Consider the following 26,423-nt stretch of genomic DNA (forward strand, 5'->3'; position numbering starts at 1 on the left):
AATTAAATTATTAATTTTTTAATTTATTTTTCAAATTAATTAATAAGTAAATTAATTATTTTCATTATTTAAAAAGTGAGGGAATGACACTAATAGTGAGGGAATGATATTTTATTTTAATGCATGTTTTTATCTAAGTTACATCTACCTTAAGTTTGAAAATGATAACATACTAAGTATATCTAATATTTATTATAATTTAGTCTTATATATTTAATAGTTTATACAGGTTTGGGAAATAAAATTGGCTAGTGCGATTGAACAAAAAAAAATTAAATAATATACTCATCTTGAATCATGCCCTCACTTTATACACTAGTGAGGGAATGACGAATTCAATAAAATTTAAAAATAACAGCTAGGCCTAATTAATTTCTGAAGCCAATCACATACAATTATATTCATACAAGAAAGCAACATATAATTATCCACTTTCTCGATGAAGTTGTATTTTATTTTACTCTAAAAAATGACATGAGGGAATGACAAATGTAAAAAATTTTACCTGGTTTGATTCATTCAAATTTATTCCACAGCAAAGCTTCTTTAAGTTGAAGATGGAAACATACTGCAATTTTGTTCTATGATGCCAGTTGTTAACTTCTGAAGTTTTTATTAAAATATTTTTATTCTAAGAAGAGTGCAGGTGATAAGAACATTGTTGTGAGGGAATGACGCAAAACACTGGGGACAAAGTTTAAAATAGTGCTGTGTTAATATTTTTATCAGAAATTAAATTTAAAATTGATTTTCTGAATTCTATATTTCAGTATTCTGAAATAAAAAACACGAATTTGTAAAAAAAAAAAAAATTTATTTCAGAAACAATTTTTTTCTTTTTTTAAATCAGCAGTGGGGACAAGTGAGGGAATGACATATTGGTATATTTTAATTACCTAAAATAAATAAAAAATAAAAATTGATAATTTTATTTTAATTCTTTTGTTAGCTTGCATTCTGAAGAACACTTCCCCTGAATTTTTTTTTTTTTTTTTGTAAGCTGTAAAACAAACATAAAATATACTGGGGACATGAAAATGACTGTTTTTGTGAGAATGACCCATATGACAAATTTTGAAAAATATATATAAAAAGAAAAACATATGGATATCCACTTAAAATCTAACCGGACATACATCTAGTGTTGGACCAAATTGACATAATTTGCAACACTAGTACTAAAGAACAATAAATGAACTAAAATACTTACAACAACATTGTCTTCTGATGATTGTGAAACACTGCTGTCATCGAAATAGTACCACAGTCCTGTACGTGTGTTCTTTCCATATGCAGTATCTATGTGGGGGAGAAAAAAAAGAAATCATAAAACTAATACAATCTGAAACTGATGATGGAAATAGTGATGCTTTAATCAACCATTCTAATTCTCTAATCAATTTTTTACAGTGTTTTATTTAAAAACAGTAGAAGATAGTATTTTAAAAAATTTGTAATTATTTAGTAATTTTCATGACTTTTTCTTAACTCATGCTCTGCCAATTGTACAGTAGGGAACCGATTATCCGGAACGATTGGGACCATCGCTATTCCGGATAACTGATTTTTCCGGTTTTCTGAATCGCTACAAAAAGCCGTTTTTTTATTGTTAAACCCAATTTAAAAAAATTTTTTTTTTGGAAATAATCTTAAAAAGAAGAAAAAACGATGATTACGATGATGAACACTAATGATTATTTCCAAAATGATGGTAATGTGAACATCTTTCAAAAAAGAAAGACAAATCCTAAAATCTTATGAGGAAAAATAAAAAAAAATTTTTAAATGGCGGGAAAATTTACCGAATTTCGTTCCGGTTTTTTGGTCTTCCGGTTTTCTGATTTCCGGATAACGGGTTCTGTACTGTATTTCAATTTAAACTTCTAAAATTAAATGAATGGTTTGTTAAAATATGTATCTATTTACAATAAAATTAGAATAGATAAAAAAAATTTATGTTTCAAGACAAAATTATTAGAATTTATAATTCAAACTGAATCTCTTTAAAATAATGACATATTTTGCAAAAATGAATTAAATGTGTCAAAAAAGCAATAGAGTTAATGTTAATTAATTAATAAATTTATTATTTTTTTTAAACTTTCAATTTAACTGTTTCAAGTCAAGTTAAGTAAATAAATTAATAAAAAATACATGATTTCAAATATGTTTATTAAGTTCATTTAATAAGCAATATATCTCTCTTTAAACATTGATCTTTTACTAAATTTAAATTTTTCTTTATTTAAAGCACTTAAAAATTATTGGTTAAAATTATTTCATAAATAAAAAAAAGCGGTATCAAAATATATTTTATTACACTGATACTCTTATCTATACATATATTTCACTTTTACAGCAATAAAGTGAGTCCTCATTTTTTCCCCCTGCATTTGGCAACAAATAATTGATATATTAAGTATGTGATCTGTCATAAGCAAGGAAGTGTAAATGCACACATTTACAAATTTTGGAATTAAAATTCTTTTCTTACACGAATAAGGAAAAGATGAACTGAGTTATAAGTTGGAAAGAAATGCACGGTTAAAAGCAAATAGTTCATATGAACAAACGAAGTGTTTGATATTATGTTCTGCAAATTTCTCTATTGCATGTAATTTATTTCATTTTAAAATTTTTTACTTCAATAACTTATTTTTGGCTTAAAATTTTAAAGAGGAATTAGTTTTAAAAGGTTTTAATATTTCATTTAAATTCCTAAGATTTTATACCAGAATCTTTTCTAAGATTCTATACGTATCTAATGGATTTACCTTAATAGCAAGTGAAACAAGCAGACGATATCCAGGGGTTGGGGAACACCAGCGAACGGAGGACAGAACCCACTAGTATTCAATATTTTTTTTAAAAAAATAAAACAAAAATTTATGCCTTTGCTGATTTATCAAACTTTTGATAAAATCAGGGAGATAGCACGAAGATTTAGGTCACTTAAAAAATTAGGAAGAGTTTACAACTAACATCTATGTTTTACGCAAGCAATTACTTTGAAGCCAACCATAAAAATATTTCCATGCGTTTTTCAGTTATTTTTTTTAATTAATGATTTTAATTTTTACACTTATTAATTTTTAAGAATTAACTAAATATTTTGATAAATTTACACTAAATGACCCAAGTACATTTGCTTAGAAGTATTTAAATAACAAAACTGATAAAAAAAATAACTCTATAGCTACTACAATTTTGATTTTTTGCCACAAATTGTTTTAGAGGGTGGCCCAAAAATGATTTGAAAAATAAAATAAAGAGGAAGAAATTGAAAGTACAGCTTAGTGTGTTCTGTTAAGGAAATCAGGTATTTATTCTCCCCATCAACATATTTGAGAATAAATACCCGATGCCATTACTGATTCTTTTTAATAGCTTTTTCTTAGTCAATGCGGCTGAAAAAGAAAAAGCCATTAAACAATATATCTAAAAAATAACCACCATTTACAACAAAAACAGTTTGAAGACAAAATGAACATACGTCCTTGCAAATAACATAAGCTAGAATAGCATGATTTTATAATTTTTGCATTGAGCAACCTTATCTGCTAATAAGCTTTCCAAATCATTTTAAAAATTAAAAAAAAAAAAAAAAAATAGTTTTCTAATCAGAACACAGCAAGCTGTACTTTATTTTTTTCTTTAAATGATTTTTCAAAACATCTGTTATTTTTCAGAAAATCAGCAACAACCTACACCGAAAGCATCAAATCAGGATGAAAGGAAGGAAGAAAAAAAAAAACATTTCCATTACGAACACCAACTGAAATATTGATAGTATTAACTACTCCCATTTAAACAATGAAAATAACAAAGTGCCGGAATCACATACCTCCTCTTTAACTAAAGAAAGAAAAGTAGCTTATGTTAAATTAGCCAGTAGAATCAAATGATAAATAACTTGCCTGGTCTAAAAGCACACAACACCCACTACCCAACAATCATTTTCTTAAATCAAAGCTAAGCCGGCACAATCTATGTCAGCCGAGGACTTCGGTTGGAACATTTCTTTTTACTGCTTCCCCCTTCCCCTACACAATGAATAAATTCTAAACACTTTTATAGACGTATTACAATATTTTAAGAGAGCTTTTTCATTTGCTTTATAAATTGAATTTTGAAAACAAAATGACTTAAATGAATACTTGTCTTTGTACAAAAATTAAACAGAACAAAAGATCCATTCAAATAAAAGATGCAATTCTTTTTAATTACTTCAGAAAAAGTTCAAATGATCAACTGTTACTTCAGAATGAGTTCAAAATGATTTAAATTTTTGAAAAATTAGACCCTTCACGTAATATCTATATATTAAATGAATCTGGCAAAAAGTGCACCAATCAAATATAATTGGTAAATGATATACCAACAAGAATATCTAAAAAAATTCTATAGGAAGTATTTTACAAATGGCATTGATCAAGTTGGAAGGCACGCTGGCTGAATGGTCAGGATGCCAGACTTCAAAGTCAACAGTTGTGGTTTTGAATCCAGCTCGGGGCCAGGATGTCTCAGTGTTTGTCCTTTGCCGTGTGAATGTAGCTCACCCTATGAACCTGTGGCAATGTTACTAGCTACCGTGACTCAGATTCACAAATGCACACCAGGTACCGTTAAATGAGCAACACTTCCAGCATTTTCCGTAGGGGGCATATATGATTAATTCAATGCCAGCAATTTATAAAAAATAGAATAAAATAAGACAAGGAAGTCTTCAAAATATAACTTTAGAAACAGATTCTAATGAATAGAATCTAGTTATAAAGACAACAATTTATGCATATGATTTAGCTTCAATGGTATAGAATTGTTAGGTATGTAACAATATTCAAAAATGTAGCTAAATTCAAAGTTCAATCATTTATTGTTTAAATTCCAAAAATATATATATCAAATTAACAACCTGGCTCCAAGGCAGCAATAAATCATAGTTAAATTCTACACTTACTTACTAGCTCACTTTAATATTTAAAAAATTGATACAATGTCTGATAAAATGAAAAATACTATTCAATTTAACACTAATCAGCAAACATAGGTGATAATATATATATATACATACACACATTATCAAGAATACTTACAATGACCACCTCCCATTCCACCATAGTGATTAGCAACAGCACAGAGATCGTATATAGCAGGTCCATGGGATGGATTAAGTACATATTTAGCTATATTTAGACCACTAAAAAACAATAAATATTTCTTTATACAAATGCAATTATTAAAACTATTTCATAAAAACAAATAAAAGAAATTATTAGATTAGGCTAATCAAACATTCTCAGAGTAAAAATTTTAATCCTTTCTATTTTTTATAATTTGAAACACTATTTCCTTATTTAAAAAAAACTTGATAATTTTTAATTTGTTACAAGTGAGCAAGTTGCAATTCTTTTAGCTTTTCATATATAACAGAAAAAATAAATATAATTTCTTATTTCTTGGTTTGCTACACTAAAAGTATATCCGAAAACACCTTACTATTTTAATCCTTCATACTATGACAATCAATTGTTAAATATAAAAATATACATAGTATTTTTTTTTTTTTAAAAAAAAAGGATGAAGCATTTCTAATAATTTGAAACAAATCATACTTTTACTTGCATATTTTCCTGCTAAGCAAACAAATTCCTCTAAAGGGAAGAAATTCAGAAATTTGCCCATCATAATTTTTTTTAAAAATTAATGCTTATTTTAGGGGCAGATTATTACTAAATATTGCTCAATTCATGTTAAAGAAAGCATATGAATGTAGAATTTCTTGACACAAGAGCCAGAAGCAATTAAACTGCAAACGTGATACTTAAAATAAAAAAGTCGGTAATGTAGACAAAGTCTAACACGACAATAAAAAGAATATCGGATAAAATGAAAGCAGGAAAATTTACTAGCAAGTTGTGAAACTCATAATTACCTAAGCCCCTTGAAGGAAGTTAAAGTAATCACATTAATAAAAAGTGAAATAATGGAGTAACTAATTTAATTTTTTCAACATAGCTTGCCAACATCTAGTTACCTCAGAAACTATATTTCGCTTTTAAAAGAGATGAGGTTTTTTACTTTTTAATTCATGGTTGACAGAAAGATTATTAATAATAATCCTGACAATTTATGTGTAGCAAATGGTCAGTCAGGAATCATTTTCTAAGAAATTGAACACATGATCAAATTTTAAAAATAGTTAAGGTCTACTTTGGATTATCAAAAACTTACTTGACAGGAAATTCAACAAGAGTATCAAGCTTGTCCCTCCAGTATCGATTATACGAGAACCGCTTGAGGTGAATGATAAGGACTTGAGGCAAAGACCACAAATCAAATTTTTTTGTAGCTTGCTGATGTTTTTTACAAGCAGGACAGTACCAAGGGTCATCAGCACCTAATTTTTCTACAGTGGTAAAAAGTTCCAGACATTCACTAAGTTGGATGACTTGTTTTTTCTGTGATATCCTCTGATTCATTGATTCATGTATGATATTACTCTAGAAAATAAAAAAATTATCAGAGGATTAAAAAAAAAAAAAAATTCAAATATGATAAAAATAGTTTAAAAAAAAATAAAAATTAAGATTTAAAAAAAAAAAAAAACACTTGAACTCAATTCCTAAATTCATGAACTGAATTCTTGAATCAAACTTCAAAAATCGAGTAATATATAAACTTAATAGGTTAAAGTAGTTTTTTTTTTTTTTTTTTTTTTTTTTTTTTTTTTTTTTTTCTCAGGCTCTCCTCTTTAACAAAATATTTCTTTCATTAGTTTTTCATAAGGTGATAATTTTTTATTTAGTTTTTAAAAACTTTAATTATTTATACTTTTAGTTACAAAGAAGAATGATAAAAAAAATTTTAATAATTTTTTGAAACTATGCAACTAGTTAATATTGATGATATTTTAAACCTGTCCTGAAAAGCTTAAGTAATTATATTAGGATTAATTAATCACTACTGCATTCATTCACTACAATAAATCATTACTCATTTCTAGATTCTTTTTTGTGGTTTGGGTCACCATAAAACTCTTTATACAAAATCGGTTAAGATCCTGAATTTTTTTTATTTTTTTCGTGAAAATGGTGAGGAGCAAAAGTTTTAGTCTGGCTAGTGCTTTTAAACTAAATTGTCATGCCCTGTTTTTGAGTACGTTTTTTTTTTATTCCTACATACAATCTGGATGATTCAACAATATTGTGATGCACACATTAAACCGCAAATAATCAATTCTAGAGAGTTTAAATACGACATTTAAAAGAGCTAAAAAACAAAAAGAGTTTTCCATTTTTATAATTTTACAAACCTTGAAAAATATTAATATCCTCATTAAAATAATAATCGTTTTATAAAAAAATTATTCAAACATTATAGTAAATATAATTTTATAAAGTTTCAATAAGAGTTTTTCTTCAATCAAAATTGCTCTGTTAACAGAATTAATATGACACTTTTGTATTAGAAAACTGACAATTTTGTAAAAAAAGTGGTTTCAGAGAAGAAAAAAAAAAAAAGTCCTGAAATTTCGATTTTTCTAGCAGTTTAACATCTTCTAGATTTTAGCAAAACTTTTCGTATTTACAGTTTTTTTTTTTAAATTTAAATCTGTATCTTCAGATTTTACTATGAACCTTGCTCAATAAATAGGGCAATTAATTAAAATGAGGAATCATTAAACATGCATTTGTATAATTTTTAAATACTAGTTAAATATTTCAGTTTATTAATTAATAAATAATAAAATTAAAATAGTAACTATCATACCACAAATTCTTTTTCATTAAAACATTCCTTTCTAACTTTTTCATCAAACTCAAGTGACAAATACATTTTACCTAAATAGAAAACAAACAAAATATTAAGATAAAAATGAAGTAAAATAATAAATTTAGTTAATAATTTATCCTTCATCACTATATAGTAAACAGTAGCTAAATTTTTCAACAAAAAGTAAGCACTTTTTAAACACTCAAAAAAAATATTAAGAAATTTTTCTTATGAAAATAATAATTAGGATATGCTCATTAATAAAATTTTTCTTCCTATTGTTGAAAGCTCGTGTGTGTGTTGCACGCACGCCTCTTTTAAATTTTAAACCAGTAAATTAGCAAAGTATCAAAAATATTCGTCAATTTTCAAAAGTCTTTGCCAAATGCAAATCTTAACAATTGTTTACGATTCAATTTTTCACATAGAATTATTTAACTAGGTTTACAATGTATTTTACGGTACAATGGTTCAGGCTTATATTATTCGGACCAAATTTTAATTGGTTACGCGGTGCATCTACCGAAAATCACTGTAATCAAATCAAAAATACTGATATGTTTAGAAAAATTCATTTTGACATAATTTTGAGGATCGAGTTAAGTATATATTTTCTTTCCAGTGGAAAAAATTATTTGCATTAGGCGTCATCGAATTCATCGCATTTGACGAGGTGGCGAATGCTTAACGCAGGCCCTGTATACTTTGAAACCTTTTGAGAGCGACCACTCACTGTTCCACAGCAAAATGGTCGTAAATGGAGGTTGGTTGTTCTCAGGAGTTCAAAATGCTATCAAAGTTACAGGAAATTTGGCAAGTGATTTTAATTTTACTCAGCGTCATGAAAACCGGATTAATGAATAAAATTGAGTGTTGCATAAAAGAATCGTAAATAAAAATGAACTTTACTGATATAATTATGTGTAAAAGCAAATTTACCAATTATATTTTTTGTTTAAGTTTGCATTTATTTGTATATCATAAAAATTAATTTACTTAAAAAATGATAGGTTTGTTTAAGGTGCTTAGTTTATTCTAAAATAACCTTATTTTTCTAATTTAACTTCTAACTCTAAAACTAAATCATTGATAGCATTGCCTTTAGTGCACTCTGACATGAGATTGTTCATCTCTTTCAGAGATCGTCAAAAAACAGCTCTCTAAACAAAAGCTACTCACAAATATTTCTAACACATTTGAAACTACTTATTTGTTTTGTTAATATTTTCTTTTATTTTGATATTCCTCGTGTTTCCTTATTCAACCTTTTCGGCATTTGGAGCAAAGGTTTGCCCGGTCGCTGGAAGATGTTTTTATGGTCTCTCCTAAAGGTTTTCTTCAACACAAAGTCTATGGAAAAAAATTCCAAGTCTCCCAAAAGTCGAAATTAGCAAGAGAAATAAAAAATAAATTGGCAGTATTTAGTTAGTTCCCGATGATCAGCAAAAATTTAAAATTTTTCGATTCAACTTCAAAGGCTGGAAAATGAAGCCTGAAATCGAGAATCTCTAGTAGCACAGCTTTTTTGCTCTTAAAACTGTAGCAAAGTTGCACACGAGAGGGCAAAAATCTTTCCCAAAGAATCCAGCTTAGAGTGTGTACAAGCAATTCTGTTAATATTTCATTAACCACGTAAAATTGCCGACGCTTTCATACATTACGGACAGATGGACACCAAAATAAATTGTGGTTGAATGAATTCTTAAAATGTTTAAAAGAACAATGTGACAACAACGCTTTTTGCATAATTCATGGTGAAAATCAACATTGTAAAGAAAAATTTTAATTTTGGAAAAAGGAGAATTAAGCACTTTCTAAAAACATCCAATGAAAAAAGCATCTCTAAGGGCTTCTAAAAAAAAATTAGCTAAGCACCTTTCAAGAACATTTTATAAATGCTACACACCCCTAATTGAAAAACTTAAAGCTTGCAAAATCTATTGCTAATGTCATGGGCTGTAGAAAACTTTGCATCAAACAAAACTTACGATCTAACTTTAGGAATTCCTCACTATCTTTCAGTTGGTTATACTCTAGATTTCCTGGAGCATTTATACTTAAAATTTTAAACAAATATCTCTTTTGCTCTGATGGTGCATTTTTCATAATGTCATCATTATCCATATTTTTGTCATTGTCAGATGGATCACTGTCATAATCGTCCCCATTAAAAATGTCTGCATCTAAAAAATAAAGAGCCTTTTAGTCAGTATCTAAAGTATGCATATATACTGACTAATTGAAATGGAAAAAAAAAACTAGTTAAAAATATAGCTACAATCAGTATGATAATATATCAGTATGATAAATCCTAAGAAATGTTATTGGGCTCAGAGGATAGCCTATTTTTTAGGTTAAGAAAAGCATATACATTCTTAAGTAACTAGTTATTAATTTAACTGACAGTTACAAAATTAAAGTCATTAAAAAATTTTTTAATTATAAAAAAAATTTCAAATAATTAGCAACATACCCCCATTTCTGATTTCAGTACTTGGTGGGAGCACTTGCTCCCATTCTTGCTCAGTTTGAGGTAACTTGAAAAAGCGCCTGAAAATTAAAATCAATGAGAATTCAGAAAGACAGATACTTAAAAAAGTAATAGAGATTCAACTTTTCCCCCCTGTCTACAAGAACAGATAATAGCTACAATGTTACATGAGTCAAAAGTAGTTATTAAATCATGTCACTAATAATTTATTTATTTCTTAATTTTAAGTCAATGAAAGTTCTTAACTGAATATGCACAAGTACATTTTTTTAAAGCAATATTTTTGTTTAAATAAAAATAAAATTCACACAGTGCCAATTGCGTATTAAAGCCTCACTCGTTTAACAGACATTTGTTTTTATCATGCGACTAATTTTAAAAAGCAGCCTATCTACATTTAATTAGGAAAAAGTTTCCAAATTAAATTTCACAAATACAATAAATGTTAAATTAACTACAGCATTTGTATTTTATTTTGTTTTAATTTAAAATTTTGGGTAGAAATGAGCTACAGTTTTTATAATTTAGAGAAGATTCTTAAAAAATTAGTGCATTCTTATTTGATGAGCAGAATTTTAAATTATAACTGATTCAACATTATTAGAAAGTTTGTAGAAGGTTTTGTAACTTTTCAATTTACATTGAGTGTTATGAATGAATTCATATACATTTCAAATTTATCATAGACATTCAAATCTTGCAATTTAGACACATTGTTAGCTAACAAATGTAATTTAAAATGAATTTAAAAATGTACTCACTAACCTTTTCATCTTACTGAAACAAGAGTACAAATTGTTTTCTAATTGTTCAACACTCAAATCCCATTTTTTTTATTGTAAAAAATAAACGAAGATTATTCTTTGAAGACATTTATCCGATTAAATAAGCAAGGCATTCAATTTTTTCTTTATTTTATTAACAATTATTAACATAACTGATATTTTTTATTAAGGTTTATGAGATCACTTACTTATGAAGATAAAATGATTACTAATGACATTAAATGATTGGTTTCGATACCTTTTATTATCTCATCAGCAGTTTTCATTTAGATACTATAACCCTCCTCTTTGTTTCATTCTTTTTAACTCTAGTCTTGTTTAAGTTTTAATTTGCATCTACTTTCATTACATTTCGGCTACATTGAAAAAGTACCCAGCCTATAAACCAGCCTATAAACCAGATACAAGTAAAGGAACAGAACAAGAAATAAAAAGGATTTCTTAAAACACTTACGCCATATATTTTAGCATAATACCATACAGGGTATCAAATGAGCATCGAGTAGCAGGGACGGGAACAAAGAGTGGATGGCCAAACAGGTAAGTAGATGTTGTAACAACATTTTGTTGAGATAACTTTGATCTAAATAATAGAAAATGGAAACATATAAAATAAAGGAATTACAAAACAAATACAAAAATGATTTAAAAAATAAAGAATCTGCTAAACATCTTTTTTTACATTAAAAAATTACTATCTATATTATATAAAACGCTAATACGTACGTATGTATCAATAAAACCGATGATATTTCTTTTCTCGCGCTGGCAACAGTTTTCATTTTTAATTGATTGGATTCGGCGCGCAAGAGCACGTAGTGAGCAACCAGATAACACTAACCAGAGTGAGCATTATCAGGTTGTTCAATTCAGATTCATGCACTAAAAACATGACAATATTTAATTTAAACTCAATTAGGAATTAATTAATTAATTGAAGTGAGAATGCTTTAAAAGGCCGCTGTTGAATTGATATTTTTCTACTGGGAGCTACCTAAACGTCTAAAAAACGTTTAAGTGCTTGTATTGAATGCATTGAATTTTTTTATATTTCGCGTTTATTTATGCATTGAATTTTCACGCTTTAAAATGCAGAATATTAGTGAAGCAATATTTGATAATTTATTTTGCTTATATGTTTCTTATTTAACTAATGTTTTGATTTTTTCACAATGTACAATCTAAATAGCTAATATACTTTTTTAAAAGCCAATAAGAACATTGGCAGAATTCTTCTACATAAGTACAATACTATGTCTTTGATGATAAAATACTATGTCTTTGATGATAAAATACTATGTCTTTGATGATAAAATACTATGTCTTTGATGATAATATATTATGTCTTTGATGATAATATATTATGTCTTTGATGATAATATATTATGTCCTTGTGCTAGAACATTGTGTTCATTGGCGAGCGAGCCATGGTTCACGGCGTGAACCACATAGGATTGCGTAGCAATTCTCGGGGGTTGGCGAGCGTTAGCGAGCAGGGGGCGGAGCCTCCTAGTTAACTAATAAACTCAATAGTAAGGAATAAATTAATGAATAATAAGTGGAAAACAATAAAGCTAACCTTTCTGAACAACAGGGTAGCCACACAAAAATATACTCAAAGAAAGCAATAATAAAATATTTTTATTTAGAAAAATCAGATGATTTATATTATGTCAACTTTGATTAAAAATAACAAGTATATAACACGGTGTTCAGTGAGAAGATATTTTAAAATTCCCTGACTTTTCCCTTTATCACACAGATAGTGAATTTTATTAAATAAAAAAATATTTAATCATTTAAAATATATTATCAGAGTAAAATAAAAACATTATGGACAGAATATTATAAAATGAGCATGTATTTGAAATAAGGCAGGTTTTATTCTAGACCTTAAAAAGGGCAATGTGCTAGAAACTGAAAAGGGAATTATAGTTAATATAGAATTATAGTAGAAGTTTCAAGTTACTAACTGGAACATCTAATTGACAGTACTCTAGAAACACTTAAGAATAACAGAATATTCAAATACACATAATAATGGTAGGTCTAGAAAAAAAATTTTATTTCTTTTTTTAAAAAATCCTTTATTGTTCAATTGCAAATTATGGTTGAAAACGAAAGAGTAAAATCCCGCAATTTACTAGGGTGTCAATTTCCCTAACAATTCTCAGTTTTAGGCATAATTTCCTGACTTTTTTCAATTCTTGTTTTCCCTGACATTCATATACAAAAGTTATCAAGTTATTGCAAATTGGTTAATTTATCAAAGTATAATTTACAACATAATTCATAGAAATAAAGATATATGTTTAGATTTACTTTTGCTTACTATGATATTTAATGCATTTTTTTCTCAACTAATAAATATATCTATGTAATTTCTTCAATGCATCTCCATTAAAAATAGGTTAGTATATGTCAAAAGTAATTTTGAAGAAAGGTTTAAGGGCTCAGAAACTGTAAATCTAATTATATATTTTTTTTTTCTTAAATTAAACATAAGTAATATCTTTCAAAAATGTGAAAGAAAAATGAATTAAACATTTAAAGAAAAATTGCCTCAATTTTTTTTTATATCTGTTCGATATGTTTCATCGATTATGACATGTCACATATTATACATAGGAAGGAATATTTTTTTTTCAGATATTTAGTTCAGTAATTCTATCGATTAATTTCATATGTACTTCTTTATATTTCTTTAATTTAATTTAGAATTATTACTTAAGGCAAAAGATTAAAATGTTTTAAGCAAATAATTTAGTTTCAGAATATTTTTATGTCTCTAACTTGCTTGTTTTTTAGAGAAGGAAATTTAAAAGTATCTGTGACATTAGGTCACAGCCTAATTTTCTAAATATCCTGTTTTTTTAATCAAAATACTAATTCTTTTGACTTTATTTATAATTTTGTAATACATTTTTTTATTTCATCATCTTTCTTTAGCCCCTTAAGCGGTAGCGCAATTTGGACATTCTCCCCCTAAAATTCCTTACCAGCTCCTTGAAGAGCCCCTTTCTTTCGAGAACATTCCACCCTTTTTTCGTTTCTGAGAATTCGCACTGGTTGTCGGCATCTTTCATCTCCGCGTGTATGTTGTGTTTCTCAACCGTAACTGTTAACGTATAATCAATTTTTCGTCTCAACTCGTGATTTTTAGATAATTTAACTTTAACTTGCACAACATGTACTACAACTTCAACTTTAAGTTTTTGTATCTTATAAAAAGGAAGAGCGCGAAAGACGAGAGGCTTTCGATAATTTGATGGTCAAATAATTTGCTGCCCTCCGCTTAACGGAGTTTTGATATTTTTTTGCTCCCACCTCCCTAAGGTGGAGAAGCTTTTTGGAAGAATGGCTTCCTTGCGCCATCTTTATTTGTTGTTTTGTTCTCTGTAACTAACTCGTCTACCGCCATGTTGTCAATCTGCTGTCCTTTTCATTGTCTCGGATTAATGTCTACTAAAGAATTTTCCTGATAAATCTCCAGCTTTTAAGATGATCCGCTGACCAGCCACCGCCAGTGATGGAAATCCTTCACAGTCATTTTCTAACTTCATGATCGGGATATCTCCTGCTTGTTAATCTCTTCAAAAAAAAATCTCAAAAAAAATGTCGGCAGCTTTTCCTTTTCGAGAATAAGTCCGGTCTCCTGTTCCAGTTATCACTAGTTACCACATTTTTAGGATGTGCCATTGATGATTCCTTACATGATGTGCATCAATATGATGATTTTTAACATGTTTTTCTCCAATAAAACAACAAAGATTTTTTTCAAAAAAAGAACTGGACTAATTCATTTTCACTAGCCAAGGTTTTTTTCTGTTTGTTTCATCCTAGACTCAGGTAGCTTCTATGGAGAAGGAGGTATGTTTTTTTAGAATATACTTGTTATCTTCTGGAACTTATTTTTGAAGAAGAAAATCTACTATTCCTTATGGGTTATAAAAGTTTTGCGACACCACTTCAAAAAATGTACTAACTATATGTTTCACCCGGCCATTAATTTTTAGTTTTTTTTCTTTCTAAATTGTTATCATTTTTGCAACTTTTCATTTTTTATTCTATACCCAACCGTAACAGGGCAGTATCATTTTTATCAAATTAACAAAACCATTATAAAATATAATGAAAAATATAATTTATATCATACTTTTTTTCTTTTAGGTAAACTGGTAACATAAAAGAACTGTCTCCATCGACTTCAGGAGGAGTTTCATACCTAAATATGAAAAGATGACATAAAATTTGCTATTTGAAATCACAATTTAATATATTTAATTCAAACTACTTTCTAAGTATTTTACACATGCACATTTCACAATTACAGAGAGATCAACTTCTATAATGATACTTTTTTAACACAACAATTTTCAAATATAATTTTAAGATGAAATATTCAATGAAAGTTTATTTCTATGCTAAAAGATAGATGGGTAAACAGTGATTCTGCTAAGCTTTGGAAACTAACGATACAAATGAATTAATAGTTTTAAAAATGCAGTAAAAAAAAACTTATTTGAAAGAGAAATAAACATTCACTTTAATTTAAATTCAATAGTGCAGATACTCAATAGTGTAATTCAATAGAAAAGACACTTAGCTGCTTTATATTTTGAAAACATTTTTAAAAAAAATTTTTAAAAGCTAATTATTACTTCTAACACAAATAGAATATGTCATAGCAAATTAAAATATTAGTGAGAAAAGTACTTATCAGTAACTATTTTTTTTTAAGTGTTAATTTAAAAAACACTAAAAAAAATTTCTACATAGTTTTCAAATTTTGTTCAGAGCCCTTGCAACTGAAAGTACTAAAATAAACATCAAAAAATTGTCAAATAAAAGAGAACAATTACTCACACAAATATTTCATCTCTTTCCATAATACCACTTATTTGCTCATCCTTATTGAATACCTTATGCAGTCGATGATTATAGATATCAGCAACAATCATCTATAAAAAACAAAAAAAAACACATTTTAATTGATTTGAAGTGGAAAAAACTCTAAAAAAAGTTAGATGTTTTAAACCAGCCTGTGTTAAAATTGCCAAATTTGACGATCTCTTCTTGAGAAATACAGATTCCTTGCTTTTGTGTGTTGTTCTAGTTATGGTGTACATTTTAACAAAGAGATTTATAAAAGTTTTCTGCTACAAATTTTTACTCAGATTTAATATCAATCGTATGACAAACAATTTCCAATATTTTTTATTTAAATTGGTCTAATTTTACAAATATCAATGAATTAGTTTTGAAAAAAGGGTAAAAAGTCGGCAACTTTAACATGTATCAGGATAGAATATACAAAACTCCTTAAGTAAATTGAAGTAGTAATAAAGAAAACCTTTTTAGGACAATCAATATTAAAACATTTAATCATATATATATATATATATATATATATATATATATATATATATATATATATATATATATATATATATATATATATATATATATATATATTTATATATATATATATATATATATATATATATATATATATATATTTATATATATATATATATATTTATATATATATATATATATATATATATATAAAATCTCTATATATTAAATCATTTAATGCAACAGCAAAAAATAAAATATATTCTTTTTTAATATTTAGTAATCTACATTGTTATTGTTAATAAAAATAATTTAAATATAAAAAAATAAAATTATTATACAATTTTTTAGAAAAAATTAATTTAAATGATCTAACAGTATGATTATCTTAAAAAAAAAATACAAAAATAACATTTAATAAAGACAAAAAACGCCACAAAACACAAAAAATTGGCAGGGAGGAAATGATAAAAATGTAAAAAATATCTGATTTGCATAAGATATTTTTTTTAAAAAGTATAAACATAGATTGCAATTTTTAACTGCATCTTCGTTTCAACAAATCTTTATTCTAACCTTTTTAACCAACCTTCGATTAAGATGAAAGTTAGCCTATTAAAATTACTTCTAATAAAATTGGCATGGAGGCTTAAAAAAAAAAGCTCTTAAAAAGTATAAGTTGTTCACTAAACCTACAGAATAAAAAAAATTACTATGCATCTAAGTAAAATTATACTAGATATATTAGAACAATTTTTAATTAAATGGGTAGATCCCATAAATATATCTTTCAAATTTGTAATGATTAATTCTATTCTTATGTGACAATGCAAGGAACATTATTTTTCATAGATATGAACTGAACGAACTACAGCTAATATCTTTTTCAAAAATGCCTTGTAATGCGTGTACTATTAACCCCTTCTCTCTCGCTTCCGTCAAAATCATGGGGTTTGTCTCCTATTTTTCATGTTCATGATATGTCTGGTACAGAGTTTAAAAGTAATGCACCAAAAAGGTTTATATATATATATATATCCATCTCCTGCGGCCATAATTTTTCAATTTTCCTACCAGATGGCTGCATCAGACTATTTTTAATGTAACAGGTGATAGTTAATTTTAAACTAGATATCAGCACTATTTAAATATATGTATATAGTACTCTTAGCTCAGCTAATTATGCTCTTTGTGAATACACGATTTGTGTTGTGTGATATTTTTGAATATTGTTATGAAGTTAAGAGCTATATGGACATATAGAGTTCTAAATCTCAAAAAAAAAAAAAAAAAATCCAAAAATCAAAAATGAATACATATATTGTACACACACCCCTTTTTAAATATATAATTTTCTTGGATGAAAAAAAAAAGCCCTTTTATGAAAGTTTTCTTGAAAATAATATCATTAAGGGGTTAAACTGTGTAAAAATCAAATCAAAATGTTTAAAAATATCAAAGACGTTTCTTTTCAAGCATATAAAGTTTCACAATGACTGCTTTAGGGATTTAAAATAAAAACTATTAACTCACATTTGAAGGCTGAATGTCAGAAATTTTGGAGATAGCTTCACAGAGATCTTTGATTATTCCTAGCTTTGGGACAGTGACTTTCATCTGCAAAGAAAAAGAAAATTATAAAATCTAAAAATTAACTTTTAGTAGCAAAATTTATAAAATAAAAAAAAATATTACACCTACTTTTAAATGTCTTTTGAGAGGATCTAAAGTAACTAATAAAACTTCTATTTGACGTTCCTTCTTTAAAGGTAAAGGCAAGGAAAGGTAGCAAAAAGGATCAAATGTCACAGACACTTTGTTGCATTCAGGACAAACAAGGGTTGATTTCAGAAGACCATGAAATGTGTCAACAATAATAGAATTATTCCTTTTTAAGTAGTTTTCCCATGCTTCTTTTGCAACAAGCTAAAATAAACACAGAATGAACCAAATGTTAATAAATAAAATTAGTTTTACAAATGAATTTACCTTTTTTAAACAACAGGCACTGCCTGACAGAATAGAGCAATGTTAGGAATTTTTTGATCATGTTATCTTGCCATCTCAAACATCAAACAATAGAAGTCAAATTCAAAAACTTTTTATATTTACAATATAAAAATTAAAGCTTAAAATGGAATCACACAATCCAGTAGGATTCAAATATTACACCAATTCATTCGACTTTTGGAACTAATAGCAAATCCTTTCATAGTTGCTTAATTTTGGCAAAATTTATTTAAAAAAATGTTAATTTTAAATTGACAAACATAAAATTACAAGCATTATAATTACACAAATCCTCATCTATTTGTTTTAAAAGATAAATACAATTTGAATCATATTTTAACTGATATTTAGGAAAAAGACAATTTTTAATCTGAATAATTGAAGCTTTCAAAATGTTATGTAAAATAAAGGTCAAACTTCAATCTTGAGATTCTATCCAACACACTTCTTTTATAAAAATGCTCACATTACAATAACTTATCTGGCAGGTTTTGAAGTTTAATTAATAAGTAAGCACTTTTTAATTTCTTCACTTTTAATAAAACTTAACAAAAAATTATTCATGATAAGGTATATAAAATAAATCAATCCTGAACCAGAACCATAATTATAGATATCTCTTAAAATAATTTTACATTAATAAGTGATTTTATAAAAACAGAAAATAACTTTAAAACTTTTTATTACTTCATCAGGTCTCCCATCAGCGTCAGATAATTCTATGTAAGGTTTCTTTTTTACTCTATTTAAATCTTCATGTAAACCATCTAACAAGAAAGCCATTAATTCTTGGCAATCTTGCTGTTGATAACCAGAGAATTGAGGTGCAAATCTTCCTACAATCATCTATAATAATAATAATAAAATTATTAAATTGTCAGACAACAAGAATGAAATAAGACTAGGTTTTATTATTACACATATGAACAATCCAAGTAAGATAAAATATTACTTCATTTTTAATAATTTAATACATATAACAGAAAATCTTTTATGGACAGTGTACAAAATGAAAAATGGAGCACATAAACAATTTTTAATAGACTAAGCAGATTGTTGCAATCTTATAGGTTCATTTATCGATATTACATATTACAGGTTCATTAAGTACATCAATAAACTCTAGGAAAATTTACACATGACGTGAAAACGAAATGCATAATATTAAAATGAAATCCTGCTAGTGAAGATCTTGAGTGAGAAAATTGCAGTTGTCAGATAAGAAAGAGCAAAACTTACATAAGCAAAAAAAAAAATATTTTTTTTTGAAATGTGGAAAGAGAAAAAACTTATGGGTGATATTCTCTTAATAAAAAAGGATTACTCATCCCACCTTTGCTCACACTATGCTAATTATTATTAAAAATTTTTAAAAAAGGCGAGAATTTAAAAATTTTATTTTTTGTGAAATGGTCAAGAATTTTTATTATTATTAGCAGAAAAATGACAATTTCAATGCCTTTTTATTTTTGCACTTTGTGCATCTACTAATAACAGTGAATGAAGTTTTCCAAAAATCTGAAATTTAAAATAAAACCATTCATTAGATTGCCTAAGTTATCACAAAGTATTGAAAAAAGTTATAACTCACCTTAAAATTCCTAGGAACTGTATAGGAACAGTTTCCGCTCCACATATTTTTTATAAGATCTCCAAAAGATTTAGCTATTTCACCTTGCATTCCTAAAGGATTATCATTATTGAGTTCATTCCAGTAATGATCTTGAAGGAAGTAATCAGCTAAAGGTGGAGTGTTGCTCATGCACTGAAATAAAGGTTAATTATTAAAAATATATATGCTAAGATATGTTATAATCCTTTTCCTCAGACCTCTCAGAGAGCCAAAAATAAAATCACACACATTACACACACACACATATATATATATGTTCAAAAAAAAAAAAAACCCGAACATTTTTTGAAACAAATTACTTTCAAAAATTACAAATGACAAACTAAAACAAATAAAGTGTTCTCTCTAAGCGTTTTTAGAAGAGCGGCCTGTCCTTTGATTATAAGATTGCGTAGCAATTTTCGGGGGTTGGCGAGCGTCAGCGAGCAGGGGGTACAGCCCACTAGTATTAAATAATTGCTGAATTAAAATAAAATTTATAAAACTGCGAAAAGTATTTACTATGATCACATTAAGACACAAAATTTTTAAATGTTAGCATACACTTAAAATGTGAAGAGACAACAAAAATGAAATTTTTTGGTTATTTACATTAAAAAAAACTAACTTACTTGCAATGCTGAATTCATAAAGCAGGTGTTTCCTAGATTACTCAAGCCACATAAGCCAGCCTGAACAGTTGACTGATTATTTGAGTGGTAATCATAGGAATAACTAGAATTTCCATAGCTACCACTATTCCCATAACTTCTTGTGGCACTAAAAATAAGCAATAAAATCATAACTTGTAAAAAAAAAATTCTTTCAGCATAACTACATAATAAAAAGAGTTAAACTACGTAATAAAAAGAGAAAATTTCTAATCCTTTTAATTCCGAATGTACAAATAGTTTGTAAAGTCAGGCTGCACATGCCTATCTTTCCAAAATGTTTATTTCATGAATCCTGTTCAAAGTTCACCATATTCATTTGAAAGATTTATAGTCATAAGATTATAGATCATAAATTTATAGAACTTAAGAACTGAAACATTAAACAATTAATATTTTTCCTTTGTGTAATTTTATTTTATTTTTTTAAAAAATCTATTCTTCGTTCCTTCATACAAAAATCTTGACTAACTATGTAGAAATGAAAAATAGCTTGTTTTAAAAACAGAGGTCTTTTTCTTATTTTCACTTTTTATTAAAATCTGATGTGATAAGGCTAATTTTTGATCAACTACAGTATTACAACCTCTATGAGTGACGTAATTAATTCCAATTTGTAACAGAATAATTAACTTTGTTTCTGTGATATATTTACTTTCCCGATTATCATAATTCGGTTAAAATAAAATTTAATTGAGCATTATTTTACAACCAGACACGAATTTATTTAAACTTCCTATTTTTTAACATATGAATTTTGAATTGCAGCGTAAATATGCGATTTTCCAACTTTTTCGGTAGTTGTTGCTACATACTTCAACACTGCTAGTTTGGTTAATTAGCCCCATTATTTTTATTACGATCTAATTAGGACACATAAATTTCAAATTACACATTTGTAATAATTAGCTTTTGACATGCTCAATCTGTGATAATCCCATGATATTGTGGTCTTGATAATGCAATCAGGGTTCCCACTCTATGATGAGATTGAAATTCAAGGACTTTCCAGGACTTTTCAAGGACCTCAACAAAATTTTCAAGGACCTTAATCTAAGACCAATTTTAAAAATTATTCTCTTCTATTTTACTAGAAGCAACAATGCTTGTTGTGGCAATAATTAATTTCAAATATAATACCTAAATGCTTTGCCAATATAGAGAGAAGAGAGTATATGTATTAAGGACTAAAATTTATATTTTTTTAAAAATAACCCTACTAGTTTTACATATTAATTCACAAAATCATTTTCAGCACAATCTATACCCAATGGTAATGAGGTGTTAATGGTGAAATCCTTTAATCCTGTGTATTTCCATGTGAAGGCTGCATGAAAGACAGAGCTAAATCTTAGGTATTCCATATTCCATAACCCCCTCCTCTTCTCTATTAAACATCGTTTCTGAAATTATTCATCCATAATTTACACAACCTTTTCTAAATGTTATGCAGCAACAATTCTTTCTGAAAATAAAAATTAGAAGGAACATATCCCATTTTCCCCATGTTTAAAAGCATTATTCGTTATGTGTAATCCACAACTGCCAATGAATATGACCTGGTGGGAATATTTCTCTTTTAATTCACACTGAAGCTTCAAATAGAATTTCCAATTGACATAGGGTCCATCCATGGATAATTGAAGTATTTTAGAGAGCTTTTAACCATCATCCATGCATTTGTAAAAAGAGGACAAAATATTTTCTGCAGTTCCATGAGCTATAAATTGGGAGGTAAGATACTTAGTGCAAACTTTATTATCAATTCCTTACCATAATGTCCATCTGCTTATATTGTAGAGACTGATTTAACGTCTCATCAAAGAGTACAGTGTAGCAATCAACATTCTTCAGCTCATTTATAAGAATCCCTTTGAAGTATAGTGCCAATCCAAAGGAGCCCAAATAGGCTCACTTTGTGGCACTACAAAAAAATTGTCTCGCTATACAGCTATCAGCAAACATTTTGGAGAACAATTTACTAATTCCTTCACAGGAGTTACATGAATAATTACTAGTGATGCACTTCAGACTCCAGAGAATTTCAGCATCAAGCACATTCCTTTTGACCAGATAAGAAGACAATGTTACCTCGGCCACTAAAGTTTCTGTTTCACATGGGGCACACGATGTTGAAGGAGTATTTACACCAGATGAATTAGATGTTGATGTCTTTGGAAAAAGAGAACTCGGGGCATGAGACTGCTTTTTTGTTTTACCTTTCTTTGATGTGTGATTTCAGAGCAGATTCTTCCATTTTGGCGATATCGATCTCCTTCATGCATAATCGGCACTTGGCTCAGAACTTCTTTTCGGGCATCGATAAAATCCATTCTTTATAAGCTTGATTATCCATCCATTGGGGATTAAAATAGCACTTCCCAGGCATAACTAATCTAAACTACATAACACAAATACGAAGCTGTGCTTTTGCGAATATGCTTTACAATAAAGTTTTGAAATGATGCAAACGTAAGGACAAGTGCGGACGGTAAAACGGCAAATTTATTGAAAACTACAAGGTACATATTGTTACGAAGTTCGAGAGTATTCCAGTTTCGATACGAAAAAAGAATATCTAAACATATGCGACAGAAGATGAAGTGGAGTCTCGCCCCGAACGCATTGATTGTCTGCTGTGCTCCGCGCGCTTGGCAGACACCAAGACGCTACGCCCGGTTAGAAACGGTGGCGTTAAAAACCACGTGAGAGAGCTCGGGAACAAAACAGAAAGAACGAGAAAGATCGCGGGTGTTTTATAAAAAGGGCCGCCGGTAGTATTGGACAAATTCAAGGACCTATCAAGTTTTTCAAGGACCTAAGACGTTTTTCAAGCACTTTCAAGGACCTAAATTTAGCACACAAAAAATTCAAGGACTTTCAAGGACTCTCAAGGACCGTGGGAACCCTGTGCAATGGATTTCCACAATACTAATAAAGCAGTTATTTTTACTTCAATTTTATTACAATAATGCTAATTTTAAATCACAAAATTTAGCATTAACTCTGTAATGCACTAAATTAATGTTGATTTCACCGCATTTCCCCTTCGTTTAACAGCGTTAGAGACACAGATTTTTTCCTTGTAATTATAAATATTATATAATTACAAAAAGCGAATTTCCGTTTGATCCGTCACTTTTTGACACTTTTGGTTCAGACTAATTTGCATACTTTGTTGCATATGTTTTTTTTAATAGTTTTCCCTAACATTTTTTAAAATCCTACTGTGTTTAATCTTATCATTCTAATTTCAAGTAGTGCATTTTAGTATAACCTTTTTAATAGTTTGATTAATGCCGATTCCACCGAATAAAGTCTGATTCACCAAAAGAAATTCCAAAGGAATGAGTGATGCGGAAACGAGTTTCACTTTAACAATCTTTGGGGGAGAAATTTTAATGGCCAGAATGCCCTCTTGTTTAATGAAGATAATGCAATAAGACTCAGCTTAGAAAGAGAAAAGAAACTGTCAAAAAGAGGGGTGTATACCCCACCTCCTTCGCTTGTCATTTCTACTCGAGCTGCTTAGGGGAATCAATCGGTTATATTTAAAGGGGTTGGGGAAAAAAGGCTTCCTTATCTGTTCGCTCCAATTACAATTGCCAAAGCTTTATGTGGATTTCTAGCTAGCGATCTTTCATTAAGATGGGGGTGGATACACGATACATACCCTTCAAATTGACTTCCTTATGCGATTTTTGTTTTTTTAAAAATATTATTGTGTTTATATATTCTCTTGTAGATCGTTGCCGCAAGTTGATAAGAATTGGTGATTGTACTGCAGCAGATCACGATAAGGGCAAAAATGTCATCGACTTTATTATTAATATTTTAAATAAAGTTTTGTCTCAAAAAATAATTTATTGTAAAAAAAATTTTTAATAAATTTTTTATGCTACCAAAAAATATTTGGTCGGAAGCGTTGCATGCAGAAAAAACAACTTTTTCTATAGTGCCATGGCGCTTTCGCAAAAAAAAAAAAAAAAAATGGTAATGTTTAGAGTATTTCAATAAGCTTAGCTTTATTGCAATAAAACAAAAATAATAACTATCAGCAAAAAAAAGAGATTACTTACAATCATGCAATTTAAAGTAAAAAATTCTATCTTATTACATAAATTATAAATATAAACAGATTATAGACAAATAAAACACAATATAAACATTATTCATTTTTCATTATTACAAATTTTAATGAGATTCTGAAAAAAGTTTAACAAAAGTAGCACTATAAAACAAAATTAACATAGAATTATACATACATAGTACTGGGCTGACTATTATAACTTCTAGTATCACCTGCACCAGTACTTGTTGAATTGGTGTAAGCTAAGGCTGCACTGGTGCTAAAGAAAATGAAAACATTTCAATAAAAACAATCTAAACATATTGGCAAAAGAAATCATTTTAAAACAAAATTGATTAAAACTCAAATCAGCAAAATATATCGTAAAAGAAACGCATTTTTTAAGAAAAATAATTACATTTAAAATATACTTCATTTATGTCATGAATAAGTAAATCAAATTGCTGATAATAATTCTCATATGGTACATATCAAATTTGTGTATTGAACGAAGATAAATTTAATTAACCTATAATCTAAGCCTATCGATTTCCGTTAAAGGATAAATTTGATGTCATGAGACATGGGGAAATAAAAATTGAAATAAGAGCTAATAAAGAGCTGGAAGATACCAAATAAATAATACTTATGTTACAAGTCAGGCCTATATAAAGCATTTCAGCCATCAGCAATTCTCTCAAGTAGATACTTGCATCCCTTTCATTAGCATCTGTCATTAATAATTGGAGACAAGAGTTCTTATTAAAAAAAATTTCTTTTTCTTAAATTATACATGATTTCCTCCTGTTAAGGCAGACATTCAAGGAGCAATATTTCTTCCTTTTTATTTTAACTACACTAACTAGTCATAAATGACTGCTTAAAAATTGAAATTTTAGAAATAAAATTCTTTTCAATGGATCTTATGTACAAAGAGAAAAATAAAAATCAGACCACCCTGAATAACTTTCGATCTAACAGGGTCTGTCCAGGGCAAATTTACTACTGTTTAGCAGTATTTTCACAAATTCAACTTTAGGTAAAATGGTAGTTTCACAAAATGCTTTTAATAAAGCAAGTTCTAAGATTCTCACCCTCGCCTCCTAAATTTTTTTTTTGTATCCTCATAAGAAACGATAAATCCAGAGTTAATTCCACATATATGAATAGGTAGCTCGTGCTTGGTCAGATAATGTGGTGTGGTAAGCCTAGCCAGTCGCTTACGCCATATTATAGCAAGCTTTTCTTTCAAATTAAACGACGAGGCGAATCCACTGCAATCTTTACAGGAAGTTGAAATTCAAAAATTATTCTAAATATTCAAACATTGTTCTAAATTTATTCTAACAGGCCTTTATTTTTTTTAAGAAACGTTTTATTCTCTGCGAAACTTTTTTCTATATGACCCCATGGAAAATGTTCTCATAATGAAGTGCAAGTACTGACAAAAGCATGTTTTTTTCTTTTTTTTTTTAAATTCAAGTTAAAATTCAACAATGGACAATGATTTTTAAATTTGGATACATATTTAAGCCCAAAATTTTACAATAGCAAAATTATTTTTGAATATATGGAGAAAAATGTATAAAAATTTACCAGTCATAAATGATTTTTATTTGTAGTGACAATTTTTGAAAATATCTTCTTACTT

General features: G+C 27.9%; 1 protein-coding gene across 4 annotated transcripts in view; it reads right to left on the reverse strand.

Moving 5' to 3' along the window:
* LOC107448230 (ubiquitin carboxyl-terminal hydrolase 4) overlaps window positions 1–26,423 on the reverse strand; it is a 44,480-nt gene that overhangs the window by 2,471 nt on the left and 15,586 nt on the right. For 2 of the 4 annotated variants that reach the window (XR_015433958.1, XR_015433966.1), the window contains 16 exons: window positions 24,969–25,052; window positions 20,665–20,812; window positions 20,012–20,185; window positions 19,108–19,266; window positions 18,112–18,336; window positions 17,944–18,027; window positions 15,919–16,013; window positions 15,209–15,277; window positions 11,507–11,635; window positions 10,250–10,326; window positions 9,765–9,959; window positions 7,774–7,844; window positions 6,235–6,503; window positions 5,097–5,200; window positions 3,918–4,043; window positions 1,211–1,299 (listed from right to left, as the gene is read on the reverse strand). Coding sequence is in view for 2 of the 4 variants with exons in the window: in XM_087164716.1 (XP_087020842.1) it covers window positions 1,211–1,299; window positions 5,097–5,200; window positions 6,235–6,503; window positions 7,774–7,844; window positions 9,765–9,959; window positions 10,250–10,326; window positions 11,507–11,635; window positions 15,209–15,277; window positions 15,919–16,013; window positions 17,944–18,027; window positions 18,112–18,336; window positions 19,108–19,266; window positions 20,012–20,185; window positions 20,665–20,812; window positions 24,969–25,052 (1,972 nt within the window). In the remaining 2 variants the exon portion in view is untranslated. The remainder of the gene's footprint in view (window positions 1–1,210; window positions 1,300–3,917; window positions 4,044–5,096; window positions 5,201–6,234; window positions 6,504–7,773; window positions 7,845–9,764; window positions 9,960–10,249; window positions 10,327–11,506; window positions 11,636–15,208; window positions 15,278–15,918; window positions 16,014–17,943; window positions 18,028–18,111; window positions 18,337–19,107; window positions 19,267–20,011; window positions 20,186–20,664; window positions 20,813–24,968; window positions 25,053–26,423) is intronic. The other 2 variants (XM_087164716.1, XM_087164722.1) reach the window with 1 other exon arrangement.

This window comes from Parasteatoda tepidariorum, chromosome 1, assembly GCF_982258835.1.
Source record: "Parasteatoda tepidariorum strain Cologne lab strain chromosome 1, Ptep-v5.0, whole genome shotgun sequence".
NCBI lineage: Eukaryota > Metazoa > Arthropoda > Arachnida > Araneae > Theridiidae > Parasteatoda > Parasteatoda tepidariorum.